The sequence below is a fragment of the Poecilia formosa genome, unplaced genomic scaffold (assembly GCF_000485575.1).
Source record: "Poecilia formosa unplaced genomic scaffold, Poecilia_formosa-5.1.2 Scaffold555, whole genome shotgun sequence".
Lineage (NCBI taxonomy): Eukaryota > Metazoa > Chordata > Actinopteri > Cyprinodontiformes > Poeciliidae > Poecilia > Poecilia formosa.
The window spans coordinates 196,409-216,723 of NW_006800494.1; the positions used below are offsets into that span (position 1 = coordinate 196,409).

The 20,315-nt window shown below is 39.9% G+C and overlaps 1 protein-coding gene across 1 annotated transcript in view; it reads right to left on the minus strand.

Moving 5' to 3' along the window:
* Positions 1-20,315, minus strand: part of LOC103129548 (alpha-tectorin) — a 108,254-nt gene that overhangs the window by 39,756 nt on the left and 48,183 nt on the right. Inside the window, exons 20-25 of the mRNA XM_016665184.1 lie at positions 18,798-19,198; positions 18,501-18,697; positions 15,244-15,639; positions 14,877-15,160; positions 14,509-14,786; positions 14,288-14,407 (exon numbers count right to left, since the gene is read on the minus strand). Coding sequence (XP_016520670.1) covers positions 14,288-14,407; positions 14,509-14,786; positions 14,877-15,160; positions 15,244-15,639; positions 18,501-18,697; positions 18,798-19,198 — 1,676 coding nt within the window. The remainder of the gene's footprint in view (positions 1-14,287; positions 14,408-14,508; positions 14,787-14,876; positions 15,161-15,243; positions 15,640-18,500; positions 18,698-18,797; positions 19,199-20,315) is intronic.

Genomic DNA, 20,315 nt, shown 5'->3' on the forward strand with positions numbered 1-20,315 from the left:
ACTGTCAACCAGCAGTTTGGTTGTTCCACAGTCTTTTTATATGTTTATCATTGAACACTTTGACTAGGCCGGTCTCAGAACTGCAGTGGATATGGAAACCAGACAGAAAGACATCATAGCAGCTGGATGCAGTTAGGAAGCTGGAGATCGGCCTGTAATTCTCCTGTAATGATTTGTCCAGATTGTTCTTTTTTTAACAGTGCTTGATATCGTGTGTTTTTAAAGCCTGACAGAAAAAAACGGATGAGCGGAATGAGTTTACTGTTTGAATCAGATCAGGTACAATGACAGGCAGAACTTTTAAAGACATTTGTTGATATCAAGACAGCAGGAGGTACGTAATTGATTTATAATTTCTTCTAAGTTTTCATAGTTGAGTTGTTGAAATTTAGTAATTTTCTCTGCATCTGTTATCCTTGGGTATTGCATTGAAACTGATTTGGTGTTGATGTGCAGTTTAACCTTCTAATTTTTGAAATTTCTCTCCAAAGAAGTTGGAAAATGTATTATGAGCCTGTAAACTGTAAACTATGAGCCAAATAAGATGCAATCATTGTTTATGATTTTATTTATGATTTTCGCAAAAGACATTTCTTTTGCATATCTGAGTGCGGAGTGATAGCTTTACATTCTTTCTTTACAGATTTTATACTAAAATGCAGTCAAGTTTTATTATAGTCAAAAAGCTTCTGCTGTGTTGTCTATAAAAAAATTAATACTATTTGTTTTGCTAAATGAGTCAATAGAGATTGTATTTCCAAAGACAATAGAGACATGATCAGACAGGGTGACATCAATTTCAGAGACGTTAGAAATATTCTTGCCCAAACAGATCCAGAGTGTTTCCTCAATTGTGGGTTGACAAGCTGACTCAAATCCAGGTTTTCAAGCGTAATGTAGGTTTTTGGCACCGATGGCATCAGGCTTGTAAACATGGATGGCGAAGTTTCCCACGATTATTAAGCAGCACATAACAGACAAAAGATCATTGAAGTCCCTGACAACATTTCCATATATTTTGGGGTTTTGCATAAAGTTAGTGTCAGAGCTTGTTTATGGCCTTTTATTTTGATTTCCAAATATTCAGAAGAATAACATTTTCCCACAGAAACCTCTCTACAGTCTAGATAATTGTGAATTATTGTACCAACACCTCCCCTCTCTTATGCTTTCTACTCTTACTTCAGAAAAATTGTAATTTGGAGGCGCTGATTCAGTTCATATGATCCAACAATGTTTCTGTTAGAAATATAGTATCAATATTTTGCTCAGTGATAAAGTCATTAACTAAAAGTTATTTTGCTGAAAAGGATCTTATATTTAGCAGAGCCAGTATTAGTGACTTGGTGATAGACATTTATTCAATTTGAGATTGGTTTAGACGGGATAAATATGACGCTTGAATTCAGACCATTGTCTTTAACTTTTCTTTTGTCTGATCATTTTTTCTAATCAAATCAAATTTTACTAGTATAGCACATCTCATTAACATTGAAGTTCAAAGTGATTTACATTAAAAAAAACCCACAAAACTCACCAAGTGAAACATTACATTTTGTCAAGTGTCGTCACCACACGTCAAAATGTTGGTCAGTGTTTCATTTATTATGGTTTAGAAACCAGAAACTCTAAAGGAACTCAGTGTTTCAGCTGTTTTACAGTTTTTCTGGAAGTTTGTTCCAGATTTGTGGTGCATAGAAGCTGAATGCTGCTTCTCCATGTTTTGGTTCTGGTTCTGGGGATGCAGAGCAGATCAGAACCAGGAGGCCTGAGTGGTTCTGGAAGGTTGCTATGACAACAGCAGATCTTTAATGCATTGTGGTGCTCAGCTCTGTTTGTGTTACCAATCTGGCCTGGGATTGTCCTGTATCCCAGCCCCCAGGACGGCAGAGGCATCCTTGAGGAAGACAGGTGTACAATTAAAGTCTGGACCCCCATCTCAGACTTCAGACAGGTAGAGTGGAAGTGGTTCTTCTGGGGAATCAGAACCATGTAGTTCTGATGTAGAATAGTCTGCTACATGGTTCAGAACTACATCAGAACCATGTGGTTCTGATGTAGAATAGTCTGCTTTTTGGGTGCTTTGAAGAAAAACACATACTGATCGGTACATGTGGTCCATCTTCTCATTAACTTAAGAAACGTTAGTCCAGCAGAAAACATTTCTGATGAGATGTCGTGGCTTCTAGCAGGTGACTTTAATGAAGGAGTGGTGGAGTTGCTGGGATAAAGGACCAGTAGCTCCGTCTCCAACTGATGTCTTGGGAGCTGCCAGCTTATCCGTTGGTTTTGGAACAAAATCTCTCCAATATGCAGTTCGTTTCATCGCTATCAGATGTTTTTGAGTCTGTTCTTCTTTGCCGGTAATCTTCTTGTTTTTCATCAAATAAAATAAGTGTGCAATAAGTTTTTTTTCCAGCTTTATTAAAGCAGACGCCATCTTGTTTGTAGAGATAACGTTCCCAGAAGATCCTGTGATTGATGACGACATCCACTGACCTGCAGACCATGATTTTTACCCTTTTATTAATCATAAACAGTCTACTCTATCCTTCATCTCTATGTCGAACTGTCTGTAGTGGTCCACTGATAGATTATTAAAGTAATTTTTCAGAATTTCTGATTTTTTTTTTATGATATCAATAGTACCAATGTGTATGATTAGATTATTAATATTTGGCTGATCGGTGGTTAGTGAGAGAAATGTCTGGGTAACACTTTATTTGAAGGGGGGTGAATAAGACTGTCATGACACTGTCATAAACATGACATAACACCTGTCATGAACATGAATAAGCCTTCATGAATATTTATGACTGTTGTCATAAAGCGTCATTCGGTAAATTATGACACTTTTAATACAAAGTTGACATTATTCAAAATGTCTTTGTTATGACAACTTGACATTAACCAGGAAATCATTACTGTTTAAACTTTACCTTTAATAACATAAAGATATCTAATTTTTAAAGTGCAATCAGTAATAATTTTATAACAAATTTATATCAGTAATGATTTCTTGGTTAATGTCAAGTTGTCATGACAAAGACATTTTGAATAATGTCAACTTTGTATTAAAAGTGTCATAATTTACCAAATGACGCTTTATGACAACAGTCATAAATATTCATGAAGGCTTATTCATGTTCATGACAGGTTTTTATGACAGTGTCATGTCAGTCTTATTCAACCCCCTTCAAATAAAGTGTTACCAATGTCGATTTTCTCATTCATTTGCAGCTGGTTCCTTGAACATCACAATGGGTTCCCTTTTATCCCCTGAACTCCACAGTCACCTGATCTCAACCCAAAGAGCATGGATGGCATGTGGCGCAATGTGAGATTCTTATCTTGTCTGTGCATGAGACAAATCCACAACAACTGTGAGAAAACATCATTTTAATATGGACTCATATCTCTACACCAGTGGTTCCCAAAGATTTTCTTCTGTCCCCTTATGGATAACAATAATATCCCCCCAAAAAAGAAAAAAAAATCAACTGGGCACACATATCGCTCAACCAGACATAAACCTATACACATATTTTGTTTTCAAACTCCACTGACGTTTATTCAACACTTCAGGTTGCAACAAAACACCCTACAAACCATCTTTACAGTGAAATACTTTTGTGTAACTGTTTTATTTTTTTTATTCATCCATATTGCTTCCCGTGCCCCCCCTGCAATGACACTCCCCCCCCCCCCCCAAAGGGCGCGCCCCACACTGTGGGAACCTCTGCTCTACACCATGTTGAATCTGTGCCAGAAAACGTTTAGGGAAACAAAAGCAAATCTAGGTCAGGCACTAATAACGGGGTTAATAACGAAACCACAAGTCAAGTCAAGTTTATTTGTGTAACACATTTCAGCAACAAGGCAGTTCAAAGCGAAGTGAAAGTAAAACCATAAGACATTTATCAACTACATTTTGTCAAAGTCATCATCAAAATCATCAAGCAAATAAATATAAAATATGTTGATCAATGTTCTAGTTACTACTAATCAAATGCAACTCTGAACAGTCTTGTTTTAAAGGAACTCAGTGTTTCAGCTGTTGTGCAGTTTTCTGAAAATGTGTGGTGCATAGAAGCTCAAGGCTACTTCTAAGACATGAGATGTGAGAAATATGTACTTCATTTCCTTTCCACATATGTAGAAGAAATTTTATTGTCACAAAAAAAAGCAAGGAGTAAGGAGGAGACATTAGACCAGAGGCAGCAGCAGGAAAATAATACAAAGTCTTCTCAGGCAAGGTAGGATTATAACCTGCTGAAAAAATATATTTACTACAATTAGAAACCAAACCGACTTCCCTTAAGTCCCTTAAGGGGCATGTTGGATGAAGGGACTTAAGGGAAATCTGTAACTTAAGTCAGATCTGTAACCTCTAAGCAAGGTATTTGTACAGGGTTTTACAATATTTCAAAGTTATTACTCTTTCACTCTCCAAAATGTTTTTCTACTGAAATATAGGTAGCCCAAAGAGGTCAGGTGTAGTTTATGTATAGATGTTTTTATTTTTAAGGGTGCATTCACACTGCAGCCTGAAGTGACTCAATTCCGATTTTTTTGGCGTAATGCGACCTGTATCCGATCTTTTCATGGCAGTGTGAACAGCACAGGTCGGAATCTTTTTCGAATGTGACCCATATCCGATACGTATCCGATTCAAATGCGACCTAACGTTCAGGTCGCCTTCATCCGAACTGAACGTCACTGTTTCTCAACAAATCTCACTGTTTTGCGTCCTGATACGCGCAAGTGGGAAGAAAAACAACAACCATGATGGACTATAATGAGGATTAAGTTGTTAATATGCTGCTCCGGCCGGATAACAACTTCAAATATGTAAGCTAAGCTCCACCGTTAGCCTCCATGTTTACTTCCGCAAACACTGAGCACTTCTTCTTCTTTTTATCGCAGTTGGCAGAACACTGAGAACGCTGACGCTATTGCGCCCTCTACTGCGCATGCGGGACACTTTCAGGTCATTGGCCCGTCCACACTGCAGAACGCATACAGTTCGCATTTACTGGCAGTGTGAATGGCCCCGGCAAAAAAATCGGAATTGGGTACTTCAGGCTGCAGTGTGAACGCACCCTTAAAACGCTAATGTTGCATTTAAAGGCGGCTTGGAAAACACTACATGTTGGTTGCTGATTAAATTGTTGTAACTCCTGAAAAAGTGCGGTGGACAGACTCAGTATATGGAAAGTGCAGGATTACTTTGTGTATGAAATCAACATATGAATTATATAAAGTTCACCACTCGGAGGTAAAAAATAAAAATAAATAAAACAAACAGCTTCGAAGCTAGGTCAGTACGACTGACTCCATATGCGGGCAATGATGCCGGGTCTAGCATTCCTTTATCCGCCAAACTACATACAGAGCATTATAAACAAGTAAAGTCATAAAAAACAAAAAAACGGCTCTCACTAACTGAGACTTGAGCCCTCCCGTTCATGGCATAGAGCCGTTATAAAAGAATCGGATTGTTCCTGAAAGCCACGTTACACTCAGCATGGCCGAGTGATATTAATGCAACATGAACGTTAGCTGGTTTGGTTTATCCTTAAAAACATGCTAACCAATTTAGAAATTAATAGTTATAGTTTTATCTTTTACTTTTTCATGTTTGCATTTATTATAGATTTTATTTCCCACTCTCTTTTTTCACTATGCAAAAGAAAATAAATGTTTGACTAAACAAGCTAAATCTACTTCCCAATGTATAGATATTGAAAAAAGTTCTCGAGATGATCAGATATGGTGCATGCGTCAAAATCGAGGCCAGAGGGCCAAATCTGGCCCGCCATAGCTTTTATGTGGCCCTCTAGACTCCAAATTATAGAAATAGGCCTCTCCAGTTTTTCAACAAATAACCGCAAAATTCACACAAAAATCAACAGATCCCTGCATTTTGCTGAGTTTATCAACATTTTTGGCCAAAAACATTTGGGTTCAAGTGACTTGAGCAATAGAGCAATTAATAAAAGGTCACATTTAACATCATACGCAAATATCGTAAAAATTCCTTACAAATATTTCTAAATAAGCACCACAAAATCTGTGATGTTGATTGCAGAAAACCACAAAAACCATCCTGGATGGACTGATTGGTGTGAAAAGATGTTCAATATTATGTTATTTTAAGAAACACTTATTGAATGCTGAAACACCTATTTATTGATATTTTAACAATTTAATTGTTTTTTATCAATAGGATCTGGCCCTTTAAGAACATTCAGATTTTTGATCTGGACCAAAATGGAAATGAGTTTGATGCCCCTGAAATACGGGATAAAAACAAGTGAATCATGGACCATTTTGAATGTAAACAAGAATAAAGAGTGAGATATTTGCTGGTGGAATGATGTCACAGCAAAGGAAGACTCTGTGATGTCACAGGCGATGAGGTCTGTGATGTCATCAACTGCAGAATTGTACGAAACACAAATCTGCATATCTTTCATTGCTTGCAATATCACTGACCCGTTCAGACATTCGCAAAGCTCTTTTCAGGTAGTTTACCGATCAACGATTTAGTGTATTTAGGAGAAGATGTCTCATCATACGCCGATATACCAGAGTGGAGTGATGGGGCCCCATCACTCCACGAGAAGGGGAGTCCAGCAAAACCCCCAAGGCAGGTTCCCTCCTGCGGACCCGAATGCCTTTCACAGGGAAATCCAACGACTGCGATCCCTCCTGGAAATGGAGAGAGCCAGAAGTTTTGAAGGCAACCAGAAACTGGCCCACCTGGAGGCAGAACTGGAAGAGACCAAACTCCAGTTAAAAAGGCAGAAAGCTCTCAAAGAAACTTTTATTAACAAGAACAAAGAGGTCAAGAGGGAACTTGAGAGAGTAGAGAAGTTCAGTGATCCAGCGGTCCTTAACGCTGCGGTCATTGCTTCCAAGGTTCACAACGATGTGAAATGCAAGAAGAAGAAGGACTTGCAGCAAGATTTTGAGGAATTGAAGGTGGCCCACCTCCTCAGCCAGGAATCCTTTGTAGCTGAAATACAGGCTGAGAGAAAAAAAAGCAAGACCCTCCAAGAAGAACTGGACGCAGTTCAGACTTCCTACAAGGAGCTGCGCTCCAGGTACGAAGCCGACGTTTCTAAGGTGAAGCAGGAGGCCGAGACACAAAAACTTTGTGAAGCGAAGCTTATTGAGGAACGACGGCTTCTGGAGGATCTGAGAGCCGAGAAGGACCATATGTTTCAGGACATGTCAGAGAAGATCGCTCTACTGCAAGACAACGAGAAACTGTTGAAGGAAGAAATGAACCAGGTCAAACTTTCGTACAACAATCTCATCTGCCAGTACGAAAGCCAAGTTTCTGGATTGGAAAGAGACATGAAAACATATCGACAGCAGGTGGAGCACGAGAAAGAGGCCAACTCAAAAAGAGCGAATGAGAACCTGCAGCTCATCGACACACTGAGAGCTGAGAAGGAGGAGATGTTCCAAAAAATGTCTAGAGAAATCACAATAATGCAAAAGACGGAGAAGCTGCTGCTAGATGACCTTGATCGAGTTCACCTGTCAAAAGATGAGCTAAAAAGTAAGTATAATACAGACGTTATGGAATTACAGCAGCAGCTCGACACATACAAGCAGAAGACAAAGAAGGAGAAAACGGCTCTTGTAAAGAGAGAACAGAACGAGAAGCTGATCCGTGAGCTACAGCGTAGGTTTTCTACTGCACTGCACCAGAAAGTAGAAAACCTGGAGCTCCAGCTAATTCAGGAGAGAGAAGCTCATGTGAAGAAATCGGAGGAGGACGTGGCTGAGCTGGAGAAAGTCAAAGCTTTGTACCAACAGCTAACCTACCAGTATGAATCCGATGTAACCTCTCTGGAACAACAAGTAAAAAAATATCAGGAGATGAGTTTTGTGAACGAGTTGGAAAGAGCAAAACAAGATCTACTGGTGCAAGACTCTCTGAGAGGTGAGAAGGAAGATCTCCAAGGGCAGGAGGAAGAAAACACGCAGAGCCCAGTCAGCCTGGTCAAAGCTGTAAGCCAAGAGGTTTCCTCAGAGGAGGATCTATCAGGAGAAACCTTATCAGTCTCTTCCTCAGATCCGGAATCTGCGGAAGAGACTGAAATCGCTGCAGAAACCATCCTGGAGGATTTGGTCGATCCAGGCACTGAAACCATCCAGGAGGGTAAAAGGAAAAAATCCAAAATTTCTATTTGGAAAAAAATTCGAAACACATTGGGATTGAAGAAAAATAAAAGTAAACAAAGGAGTGAAGATCAGGCCTGAGAATGAGGAGAAAGACGTGCGAGAGCGGAACCGTGGACAGGAACCAAACCCACGGAGGTGGCAGCCTCTGAACGGTGAAACGCTCCGTCAAGAGCAAATTTAAAAAGACAAAGTTTCCCCCCTTTGACAAACTAGAAAAAAGATCCTTTCCCAACCCAATTGTAAAAAACGTGGGCAGCACGGTGGTGCAGCGGTTAGCGCTGCGCCTTCACAGATATGATCTGTGTGGAGTTTGCATGTTCTCCCTGTGTTTGCGTGGGTTTTCTCCGGGTGCTCCGGTTCCCCCCACAGCTCCCAAAACATGTCGGTCAGGTCAGTTGGTCGCTGTAAATTGCCCCCAAAACAGTTTAAGAAAGTCCAGACATGTGCAGTGTTATCGTTAAGCTAACCGGGCGTTAGCCCTTTTCCCTTCGCTGTTCTAGCAGCAGACGGCTCGATGTTTGTAGCAACACATTGATTCAAGAATTAAATTTCTTCCTTTAATAGTAATGATTTCTGTTTATTTTCACTGTACTTGTGCTTTTATGGTTTGTCCTTTAGTTTTGCCTTTTCTACTCACTTTTGTATTGAATTGCACTGAATTGTAGCTCGCTATGCTGTTTAAGTCCCAATTTTAAAACAGATTAGCAAAAGGATTTTTCAGGGTGGCTGTGGCTCTGAGGGTAGATGGTCTTCTTGTGACCAGAAGGTTGTGAGTTCAATTCCAGCTTCCTCAGCCACATGTTGAGTTGCACTGGGGCAGGGCACCTAGCAGCACGCTGCCCCCCAACCTGCATGTCGGTGTGTAAATGCGACTGTAGTGTGAAGCGCTTTGAGTGATCAATATGACTAGCAAGGCCCTTCATAAGTTCAGTCCATTTACCTTTGATAAATCCTGTTTTTATACCAAACATAAAGCTGATTTAACACGTTTGGACCTTTTCAGTTCGGACCCTGAAGAAGCCCAAACTTGTTATATCTGGTTTGTTTGTTATAAGAAACAAACAGGTTTTATCAAAGATAAAAGTTACGGTGTGATCTTTATGTTATGATTTAGAATAACGGATTCAAGATAGTATAACAAACTTAACAAAAAAGTGCAATTTAACATGAAAAACTGTAGAAAAGGGAAAAAAGAAGAACAATCCATGAAAGTATGAAAACAGAGAATTTAATCAGAAATCATTTCTATTTCAGGAAGAAATCGATTCTTAGATGAAGACTTTGTAATAAATATAAAGTTTTTGTGTTGTTGAGCTTATGAGTCGTCTGCTGCTACAAAAGAGAAGGAAAAGGGGCTGGAAATGCCCAATTCGCTTACATTTTAACCAGCTTTACAATAAAACTGCAAATTATGTTCTGTTTAGGATGTTGGTTGTAGGTTTTGTTTGTCAACCTGGATTTAATTCCCAGTCCTGAGGAATCTGCTGCATGTCATTCCTTCTCTCTCCTCCCAATTCCTGTTCAACCCTCTCATTTTCTCTCTTTCTTACATAATTAATAGGTTACTTAACACACGCACACACACACACACACACACACACACACACACACACACGTCCCCTCCATGGGCTGCCACCTTATCGTGGTGGGGGGGTTTGAGTGTCCCAGTGATCCTAGGAGTTGTGCTGTTGGGGCTTCATGCCCCCCAAAGCAGACGGTCCCAGGTGAGGAACCAGACCAAGTGCAGCCCAAACATCCCTCATCATGAATACGACCGTTGGAAACGGATTCACTCAAAGAAATAACTGTTTGGATTAACATAAAAAAATCATGGAAAGATTTTCCTCCTGATTACTTTGCTTTATGTCAGCACTATGTAATTCTGTTATCAAATCAAATGTGTTGGATCAACTTAACTTCTGAAGCTGATTCAACTCATTTACTTTAGTTGGACCCAATATAATTTAATAGAGCCAGCCCAACTCATTTGCAATGTTTTGGACCAAATAATTGACTTTACTTGATTAAGATGAATGCAAATTTAGTTGAAACCAACTTATTTTACAGTGATACCTTCACACTACTTAATTAAGTTGATCCAACTCATGAAAATTAAGGTTAGCTCAACAAACATGCTTCATGCTGAAAGAAAGCTATTTAATCATGTGGAAAATCTTTCCATGATTGAATTACGTTAATTCAAAGACATTTTCTTAAGTACTATTAAATTAAGTGTTTTAAGATTGCGCTATTTCCAGAAACATTGTATTAATATTATCAATATGATCGAATTTACAACAATGTTTGCCATCTTCTTTGGCAATTCATTTACTAAATTAGGACCAATATTAACAAAGTACCTATTAAAGACTTCAGCAATATCCTCTGTTGTGCTATAGTGTTATGTTTAATACATATTGGAAAATCGCTATCTTTCTTGTTTTTATAATACTATTAATTGTATTCCAAGTACCCTTAATATCATTACAATATTTGTGCAGTAGCTCATCATAATAATTCTGTTTTTGCTTCCTCTGCACTGTTGTTAACTTATTTTTATATCTTTTATATTTTTCTTCTTTTTCCTGAGTTGGGAACTTAATGAAATCCTTATAACTTGTTTTTCTTTTTACATGCCTTCTCCAAACTCTTTGTCATCCAGGGAGTCAATCTATTTTTGGATGTTTGTTTAGTGTTGTGCTCCTTTCTCTGTTCATGCCATTAAGTCATGATTCTTCTTACTCAGTCACCTGTCACCTTCATTCCATTTTGTGTTCCAAGTAATAATTTACATATAGAAATGTTTTTCTCAACAATTCATGTCCAATGTTTCCATTTGATTCTTAATTATTTGCTACTGACCCTGTAGATGTTTGAGGCTAATTGTGTCAACGCGACCAGTTTGGTAGCTAAGACGTTAGATTTTGTTAGTATGTGGTCATAGGAACTAAAGCTGGTCCTCTGGTGATGCACTGATAACTGCTACCTAGATTAGACAGACAGACATATTGCATAAATAATATGTTTTTTATTATTATTCAGTTCCACGGACTGGACTTTTTATATATGTGCTGCTTATTTTTATGTCACTTTGGCTTTGCTCTACCGCCATCTAGTGGCTAAAGAGCAGATCTTCACCTTCTCATTGAGTTTTAATATGGAAAACTATGTAATATAATTATTATATCAGCTATTAAAGATTTTAGGGATGAATATCAGGTGTAATTACAGATTAAGCTAAAATACAGCAGACTTTATGAACTAACACGCTAAATTCAATGTGAAGCAGAAAAATAATTCAACATGAAACCAAAAATCATTTCTCACACTCTATGGTAAATGTTACCATTTATTGTGTCTGAAATGTTAGCAGGCTCATTAAAAAGGTATTTTAGAAAAGGCTAAAAAAAAGAAAAGTTGGATAATTGGACAAAACTTCGAAGTGTTTGTATCTGTGCAGGACAGAAGGTCAGTGACAAACTCCAGCCCATGACGACCAACCACCCTGCCCTCTTCAGGAAGCCAAGCTTACACAGTATAGCTCTTTCTCTAATGGGCTGACTTAGCTCTTCTGTCAACAGGAAGCACTTCCAGAAATCATTGAGGAAATTTTCAATCTCTTTAGGTGCTAGCTCATCTTAACAATCTAGAATCACCAGCCTTTGCAGTTCCATTTCCAAAATTATAAAACCTACCTCCTCTGCATACTTTACCTCCGATTACAAATGTACTTTTTTAAAATGTCACATATTTTACACTCCCAACAGCATAAACAAATACCCTTTGCAAAACAGCATGCAATGGAGTTTTACATCTTCTCAGCCTAGCTAGCAGAAAGTTTGTTGCATTGTGCCAGAGTACGCTGGTCTGGAGCTTTAGCCACTTTTCAACACCCTTTAGCTTGGGGTTTGTCTGGGGCATTGATTATATTCCCGCAATATCTAAACTTTATATTAAAATTCTTGCAGACAGGTTGTAAACTGTCCCAAAACAACAGATTAAGATTCTTAACAGTGAAACATAACACAGAACAGGTCAACAGGCTTTTATCAACAGGAAAAAGCAAGAAAGGAAAATGACCAAATGGATTTAAATTCTTTATTAATTCCTTCTGAAATTGAGTACATATATACTACTGTGTTTATTTCAATGTATGTATTTTACAGTTAATGGTGTTAGCAACAATTAATTATTAAAGAAATTCCACAGAAGAAACAAAAAAAAAACTGAACATTACATTAATCCCATAAATGATCTAAAACACAACGGTGCTCCAGATGTTGAAATCAAAATTACTTCTGCTTCTCACCTAAATAGGAGAACCAACGAAAACCCAGAAAACACCTTTTACCAACATAAATCATAGGTCACATAATTTGAACAGATTTTAAAGTGTGGTTATTCTTCCTCTCAAATGACCAGAATTCTGGTCATCAGCAAACTGACAATCAGGATAACAATTGATGTCAGATGGCCTGAAGCACCATTTCTTTGGATTAGTCCACCTGTGTAAAAGAGAAAAGTGAATAAATTTTGTCAAACAATCGCAATATGATCTTTGAATTTACAAATCAACAGAATGACATAATTTACCAGTGTTTGGTTGTGCCCCTAGAACTAGTGGTCCAATAGACAGAGCTGCAGAGTCATGATAAGATGCATCCCTCCTGAATCGAGCGTGGTGACCCAGATAGCAGTGCTGTAAAAGAACAACAGCAACATTAGAGACTTCTGCGGGTTTACAACTTATAAAGCTGCACCACAAACACAATAAAACTTACAGCTGTGCAGTTGTTGTTTCTCAAAAGACACAAGTGGACATTGCAGTGCAAGTAAATCTCTGTGTGGTTGGTGAAGGTGAACATCCTGAAGGAGAAACGAGACACAGTGGAGACACCGTTCTGAATCACCTCTACGGTTCCATCTTCTGGATTAGGACACCTGTGAAGCAGGAGCATCAGTTAGACTGTCAGCAAGAAGACACTGAAATAAATTATAAAGAACAACAAGATGGTCTCATTTACAGTGAAGTAATGAGATCCCAGCGGACAGGGTAGTTTGCTTGGTTGACTGGTGTGGCCCAGCAAGAGTCCAGAACTGTGGCAAATTGGCGCTGATCCACCCCTTCTGTTCGCACCTCCACGTAAAACATCTCATCAACTTCCAGTTCTATGTTTCCATTAGTGCTGAAGGGGGAGAGGAAGCCTTCATCCTCATAGGGGATCATCCTCACACTATATGATCCAGTGCCAGCAGGAAGCTTCTTCCTCAAAATGCTGCAGAAGAAACATTTAATGTGACAACCCTGTTAAATACGTCTGATAGGCTGGCTAAGCTATGCTAATTTGTTTAGAGGATTCAGTTATAGATAATGAATAACTGATTAAGATATAGAAGTAGAACTGGACATAATGGCACAACTAGTTAAAGGAAGCAAACAGAGAAAATGGTATCATCACCTCTCCACAGGGTTGATGCCCACAGCCATTGACAGAGCTTGAGCAAGTGGATAAACACAACAGAAATCCAGATGAAGATTCCTCTCACGGTTGATCAAACCTCCATGAGGATCCACATTCCCCTGAATAGTGTTCTCATACATGAAGTGAGTTCCATTGCTCTAAACAGTGAAATGACAGAATGCTGTCAATCAAGTTAAGTAACATATTGGAAGATTTAAAGAAGATGTTCCAGTTCATGAACTTTACCCTAAGAGCTGTCCCACACAGATGGTTGTCATTGTCAAAGTGGAAGATGAGTCGTCCGTCCTGAAGAGTCCCGTTGCAGGAGCTGTCTTGGAGATGGAGAGCACTGGAGTGGAAGCCCGCTTCAAACAGCTGGCAGCGAGATACTGACATGGTACCAGAACTGCTGGTGCATTCGATGTTTGCGTCTGCTCACCAGAGGGAGAAAAACACTTTGAGATTTTGTGATAAACTACACAAACTGATGCAGAAAAGCAAAGATTATGCTTCAAACTTGAACACCGACAGTAAAGCACCAACAAACAAATTATGTTTGGAAAATGACTATCATTACAGTTCTTCTTATGAAAAACAGAAGGTTTAAATGGTGTTGCACTTACCGTAGCTCTGATTGTTGGGTCGATGATGGTGCTCGTCACAGAAGCAGCCATACACACCATTTTTCTTACCACACCACTCATGCTCTGCGCAGTCCAGATGTTCACAGGGGTCCGTCTCAGCTGAGTCAAATATATCAGAAAAGGCCAAGAAAGTTTAAAAACATAAACACTGTGTAAAATCACTCATTGTTGTGATAATTTATTGAGCCAAACAAACATACCACAATGCAAATGAGAGCGCCAGTCAGGAATGCTTAGACCCAAATTGGTGCAGGTTTTCTCATAAGCAGAGACAGCTGAACATAGCATGCCATTGGCTGGCGTATAGAGGCAGAGATCGTAAACACAGGAAGTGAGAAAGGGTTGTGGGTCAGAATGCAGGTGACAAGAACTGAATGGGCCGCTGGTGTTGGTGATGACTCTGCAGAGTTCTGTGTATTCTTCTATGAAGCGGCAGTCACTTAGTCCATCACCACTACTTTCATCAGTGGATCCGCATCTAGAAAAGTTTTTGGTTATAAACAATTTAGAAACAGATTTTTGTAGAAATGTTTGCAATTGTTGAGATTTTTAGAGTAACCGTAATCACCCTGCTTGGCTTGTCTCAGATTTCCAGCTGTGGCCAAACTGGTTGTCGTTTTTGGCCAAAGTACCGTTGGGCAAAACTTTGTCATCAGTGGGATCACCATTGAAGTTCCCACACATTCCACTGAGTCTGTTCCAGTAGTTGCTGCCCATCCTGACCAGTAATATACTAGAGCCATCAAACTGGACTACAACATCGACAGCATCAAACACTATGTAACTTCCCTGCCTCATCACCTGACCAAATGTTCCTGCAGTCGTGGGAAGAGAAACCTCTGTCCCATTTACCTGTTATGATGAGAGTTCAGAGAGTAAACCAACTTTGGGGAAAGAAAACAGATTTTTTATCCTGAACTTAAAATAAAGTTTACCTTGACTCTCTTGTTAGATCCGAGCCTGACATGAACACTCTCTGGAGGATTTGAGAGGTATATATCAACTGATGACACGAAAGACACAAGGTTGTTTCCTCTGTGTTTGTTGGTGGCCACGACTTTGTACTGAGTTTCATTGCTGCTGTGTCTCAAACTTTCAGTGATGATGTAAGAACATGATCCCTGAAAATGAGCCAAGGCTCCATCAAAGGTGACGTAATGTGGGTCACCCCATACTGTACAGGTAGACATGGCGTCATAACAGCCCAGCTGGCCATCTCTGATGGTGCACTCTTGTGCAGGAGTGCATGATGAGGGACTGCAGATCAGGACATTGGGCGCTTGACATTCACACCGTTGGGAGCAACCGTCTGTCCAGAAGGACTCGCCAGCCTGCAAGGTCAGAGAAAAGTTAAAATATCAGGCTTTCTGACAACATTAAGAAGAAATTAAGCTTGAGGTAAGATGGCACAATTTGTTGTACTACTTGCACCATAAAATCATTAGATAACATTAGTGCAGTCATTGCCTTGCAATGGATGGGTGACTTGTGCAGGGTGTACCCCACCTCTCACCTGTTGACCACTGGTGCCATGCACCAGCACCCCTGGTGACCCTACTAGGGACAGATGTGTGAATTTGATGGACGGACGGATGGACAGACTGACTGTAAAGTCATGTTCAATAAATTAGAATATGTGTGTCAATAAGGCTCATTTGTCAGATGCAAAGTACACTATAATGCCGAAAGTATTTGCCCACCCATCCAAATGATCAGGATGGGTGGGCATCCTGATAATTTGGATGCCCATGGAAGTGATTGGAGGTGCTCCAATCACTTCCATCGCCACAGGTATGTAAATTTAAGCACATAGCCATGCATAATTTTACAAACACTTGTGAAAGAATGGGTCGGTCTCAGGAGCTCAGTGAAGTGCAGTGTAGAGCTTGTAGCCACTTGTGCAACAAATCCAGTCATGAAATTTCCTTGCTCCTAGCTATTCCACAGTCAACAGTCAGCTGTATTATGAAAAAAATGGAAGTGCTTAGGAACAACGGCAACTCAGCCACGAAGTGGAAGGCCACGTAAACTGACGGATTGGGGTCAGTGAATGCTGAAGCACATAGTGCAAAGAGGTCGATGACTTTCTGCAGAGTCAATCATTACAGACCTTCAGACTTCAGGTGCCCTTCAGATTAGGTCAAGAACAGATCACAGAGAGATTCATAGAATGGGTTTCCATGGAGCAGCTGTATCCAAACCATCCATCATCAAGTGCAATGCAAAGCGTCAGATGCAGTGGTGTAGAGAGCACACCGCCATTGGACTCCAGAGCAATGGAGCTGTGTTCTCTGGAGTGACAAATCGTCCTTCTCCATCTGGCAATCTGATGGACGTGTCTGGGTTTGGTCGGTTGAGAACGGTACTTGTCAGACTGCACTGTGCAAAGTGCAAATTTGGTGGAGGGAGAATTATGGTGTGGGGTAGTTTTTCAGGAGCCGGGCTTAGCTCCTTAGTTCCAGTGAAAGGAACTCTGAATGTTTCAGCATTCCAAGACATTTTAGACAATTCCATGATCCCAACTTTGTGGGGAACAGTTTGGAACTGACCCCTTCCTTTTCCAACATGAATGTGCACCAGTGCACAAGGTACTGTCCAAAAAGACATAGATGGCAGAGTCTGGTGTGGATGAACTTGACTGGCCTGCACAGAGCTCTGACCTAAACCCAACACATTTATGGGATGAATTTGAGCAAAGACCAAGACCCATGCCTTCTCATTCAAAATCAGTATGTGAACTCACAAATGCACTTCTGGAAGAATGGTCAAAAATACCCATATGGACATGTGGACAGTCTTCCTAGAAGAATAGAAGCTGTTCTAACCAATGGATAGCAGTGGTATATCACTTAAGCTCATATGAGATTCAAAGCAGGTGAGCGAATACTTCTGGCAATATAGTGTACCTTTGGAAAAATATTTAAGACCCCATCTCTTAATCCACCAGTGCTCTATTGTTCGGCAGGGTCACATTGATCTCAGTCCATTGCAGGGCAACACAGAAACAGACAGGACAAACAACCATGCATGCACACACTAACACCTAATGAGAATTTAGAGAGAACAACAGTCCTGTTTTTGCACTGTAGAAGAAGCCAGGGTACCTGGAGAGAACCCCTACATGCCCAGGGAGAACATTCAAACTCCATACAGAAAGACCCCGTGTCTATCCAATGTTCTATTTCTTGGAAAACTATGGCCTGTCTTTTATGTTAATTCTAAATTAATGACTACTTCAAAACCTTTCTGAACAGTACATTTGCTAGACATGCCTATAATTCTTTTTACTTGCACATCAGTTTGAACAATACTTGTTAATTTACCAAAATAAATTGGAAGTGAAAGAACATGATACTTTCAAATAAATAGAAATTGTACCAAATGATGAATTAGATTTGTGGAGTTCCACAGATCTCTTCTAGATATTTGGGCTAATCCTTCATTTTGCTATGTCATTATGTTTTAGTTGTTGACTTGAAATGCAACAACTCAAATGGACATGAATATTTCAATGCCCCATGAAAGTGTTTTTTAGGACTCAGGGTGCATTCACACTGCAGCCTGAAGTACCCAATTCCGATTTTTTGGCAATTTCGATGTTGTTGCCAGGGCCGTTCACACTGCCACACATATGCAACCTGTATGTGTTCTGCAGTCTGAGCGGGCAAACAACCTGAAAGTATTCTGCATGCGCAGTAGAGGGCGCAATAGCGTCAGCGTTCTCAGTGTTCTGCCAACTGACATAAAAAGAAGAGATGCTCAGGGTTTGCGGAAGTAAACATGGAGGCTAACGGTGGAGCTTAGCTTACATATTTGAAGTTGTTGTCCAACCAGAGCAGGGACATTAACAATTTAATCCTCATTATAGTCCGTCAAAGTTCTCGTTTTTCTTCCCGCTTGTGCGTATCAAGAGGCAGAACGGTGAGATTTGTTGAGTATCAGTGACGTTCATTTCGGACGAATGTGGCCTGGACGTTAGGTCACATTTGAATCGGATACGTATCGGATATGGGTCACATTCGAAAAGAATCCGACCTGTGCTGTTCACACTGCCATGAAAAGATCAGATACAGGTTGCATTACGTTAAAAAAATCGGAATTGGGTCAAATCAGGCTGCAGTGTGAACGCACCCTTAGATTTCAACTTTCAGAGCTAACTTGATGAAGAATAAAGTTACATGAAATGACCTACATTGAAGTAGAATCCATCATATTGACAGCCACAGCTCTCCACAGGGACACAGCTTGATCCACTCCTGGAAAAACCTTCATCACAGAAACATCCCTCAGAGCAAACATGGTCACAGGCAGCATCGATGCTGCTGGCACAGGTGTTGCCACAGTCTGTTCCACACAGCTCATAATGACTGTTGGCTGGGCACTCAATACCTTTACACATGAGGGAAAACAGATTGAAGAGAGTTCAAACTTTTGAGGAACATGCTTGTTTGATGGATTACTTTAATAGCACACTGCCTTCCATACTCACTGCAAGTGGTGCTTTTCCTCCAAGGGTAGATTCGGACATTAGCAGACTGACAGGCACTGACGTATGTCTCAATAGCCCTGCATAAAAGATCACTGCCTTGACTTCCCGACACGCAGACATCAAAGACGCAGTCATTGAAATACGGTGCTGGATCCACCTCCTCGTGGCAGAAGCTGAAGGGGCCGTCAGCTGCCTGAATCACCTCACACTGGGCCCTGGCAGATCGATCATCATTGCATTGTGGACATGAAGAGCCACAGCCATCACTACAGGTGTAGTTCCCAGGAACCTTCCAAGCTGCTCCAAAAACATCTGTTGAGTTGGACAATGCTCCCCTTCGGGTGTGGAAGTCATCATTTGGATTTCCATTGAAGTTTCCACAAAGTCCACACATGTTTCCTCTGATGAAGAGAAGATAGTTTGAATCAAATTTAATGCAACTGAATAACGATGGGAGACTCAATCAAAGGCAGAAAAACACAACAGTATTACAAAAGTATTGAAAATAAATAGGACAAGACATGTTTAAATTGGTATTTTCAGTCGCGAACTTGCTAGCTGTGTTGGTAAAATGTCCTTAACAAGCTTGTTAGGTTGCAGGCAAAAGTTCTAAAATATCATTAGAAAGCTAGTTTGCAACATTTGAATCTAAGGTTGTGAGTTTTTGACAATAGCCAAGTAAAAGCTTTTCAAATAAGATCAAATTTGATCAGATATACTTTATTGATCACTGAAATTGGGAAATTTTTGGCCAGTGGTAGGTTGGCATACAAAAAACAAACAAAAATCCTTTGCAAAACTAAAGTACAAAATATAATGTACATTTTACAATAAAACTGCAATCTAAAAAATGTACAAACATTCAATCATTCAATACTCTTTAAACAGTCATAAATGTGCATACAATTGAGCAAAATTAAATTGAACATAATATGAGACTTAGGTTCTATGAAAGAGTAAATAGGCTACCTGTAGTCTGGAGACACAGAAATGGACACTGTGCTGCTTCCATCATACATGACGCTCAGTCCAAAATCTGTTTTGACAAATGTTTGGGATCCACTTCCAAAAATAGACAGACCTCCATTGAAGACCACAGGCAGGTTTCTTGTGATTCCATTCACCTGTGAAAAAGAAAGTATTTCATGGAGGATGTTCATGAAATGAATTCTCTATGTACATATATGATGCAGACATTCCAGAATTTAACAGTTTATGAGGTTGTGACAAGAATAAATGTTTGGCATTTTAAAAGTACTTTGTAAAAGTACTTTATAATCTACTTCATACAGTTTAATCATCAGCAGCACTCTTTTATCAGCAAAAGGTCAACTTACATCCACAGTACCCTTCTTGTCTCTTGACATACGCACTTGATAGCCAAAGATATCTACATAAACTTCAGCCGTGATAGAAACTGGCAGTCCAAACCACGGTTCATTCTTTGCTTCTACAGAAAACTGGTGAAGGTCCACAGTGTCATTACAAACTGTTGCCAGAACATAGCGGCAGGTTCCC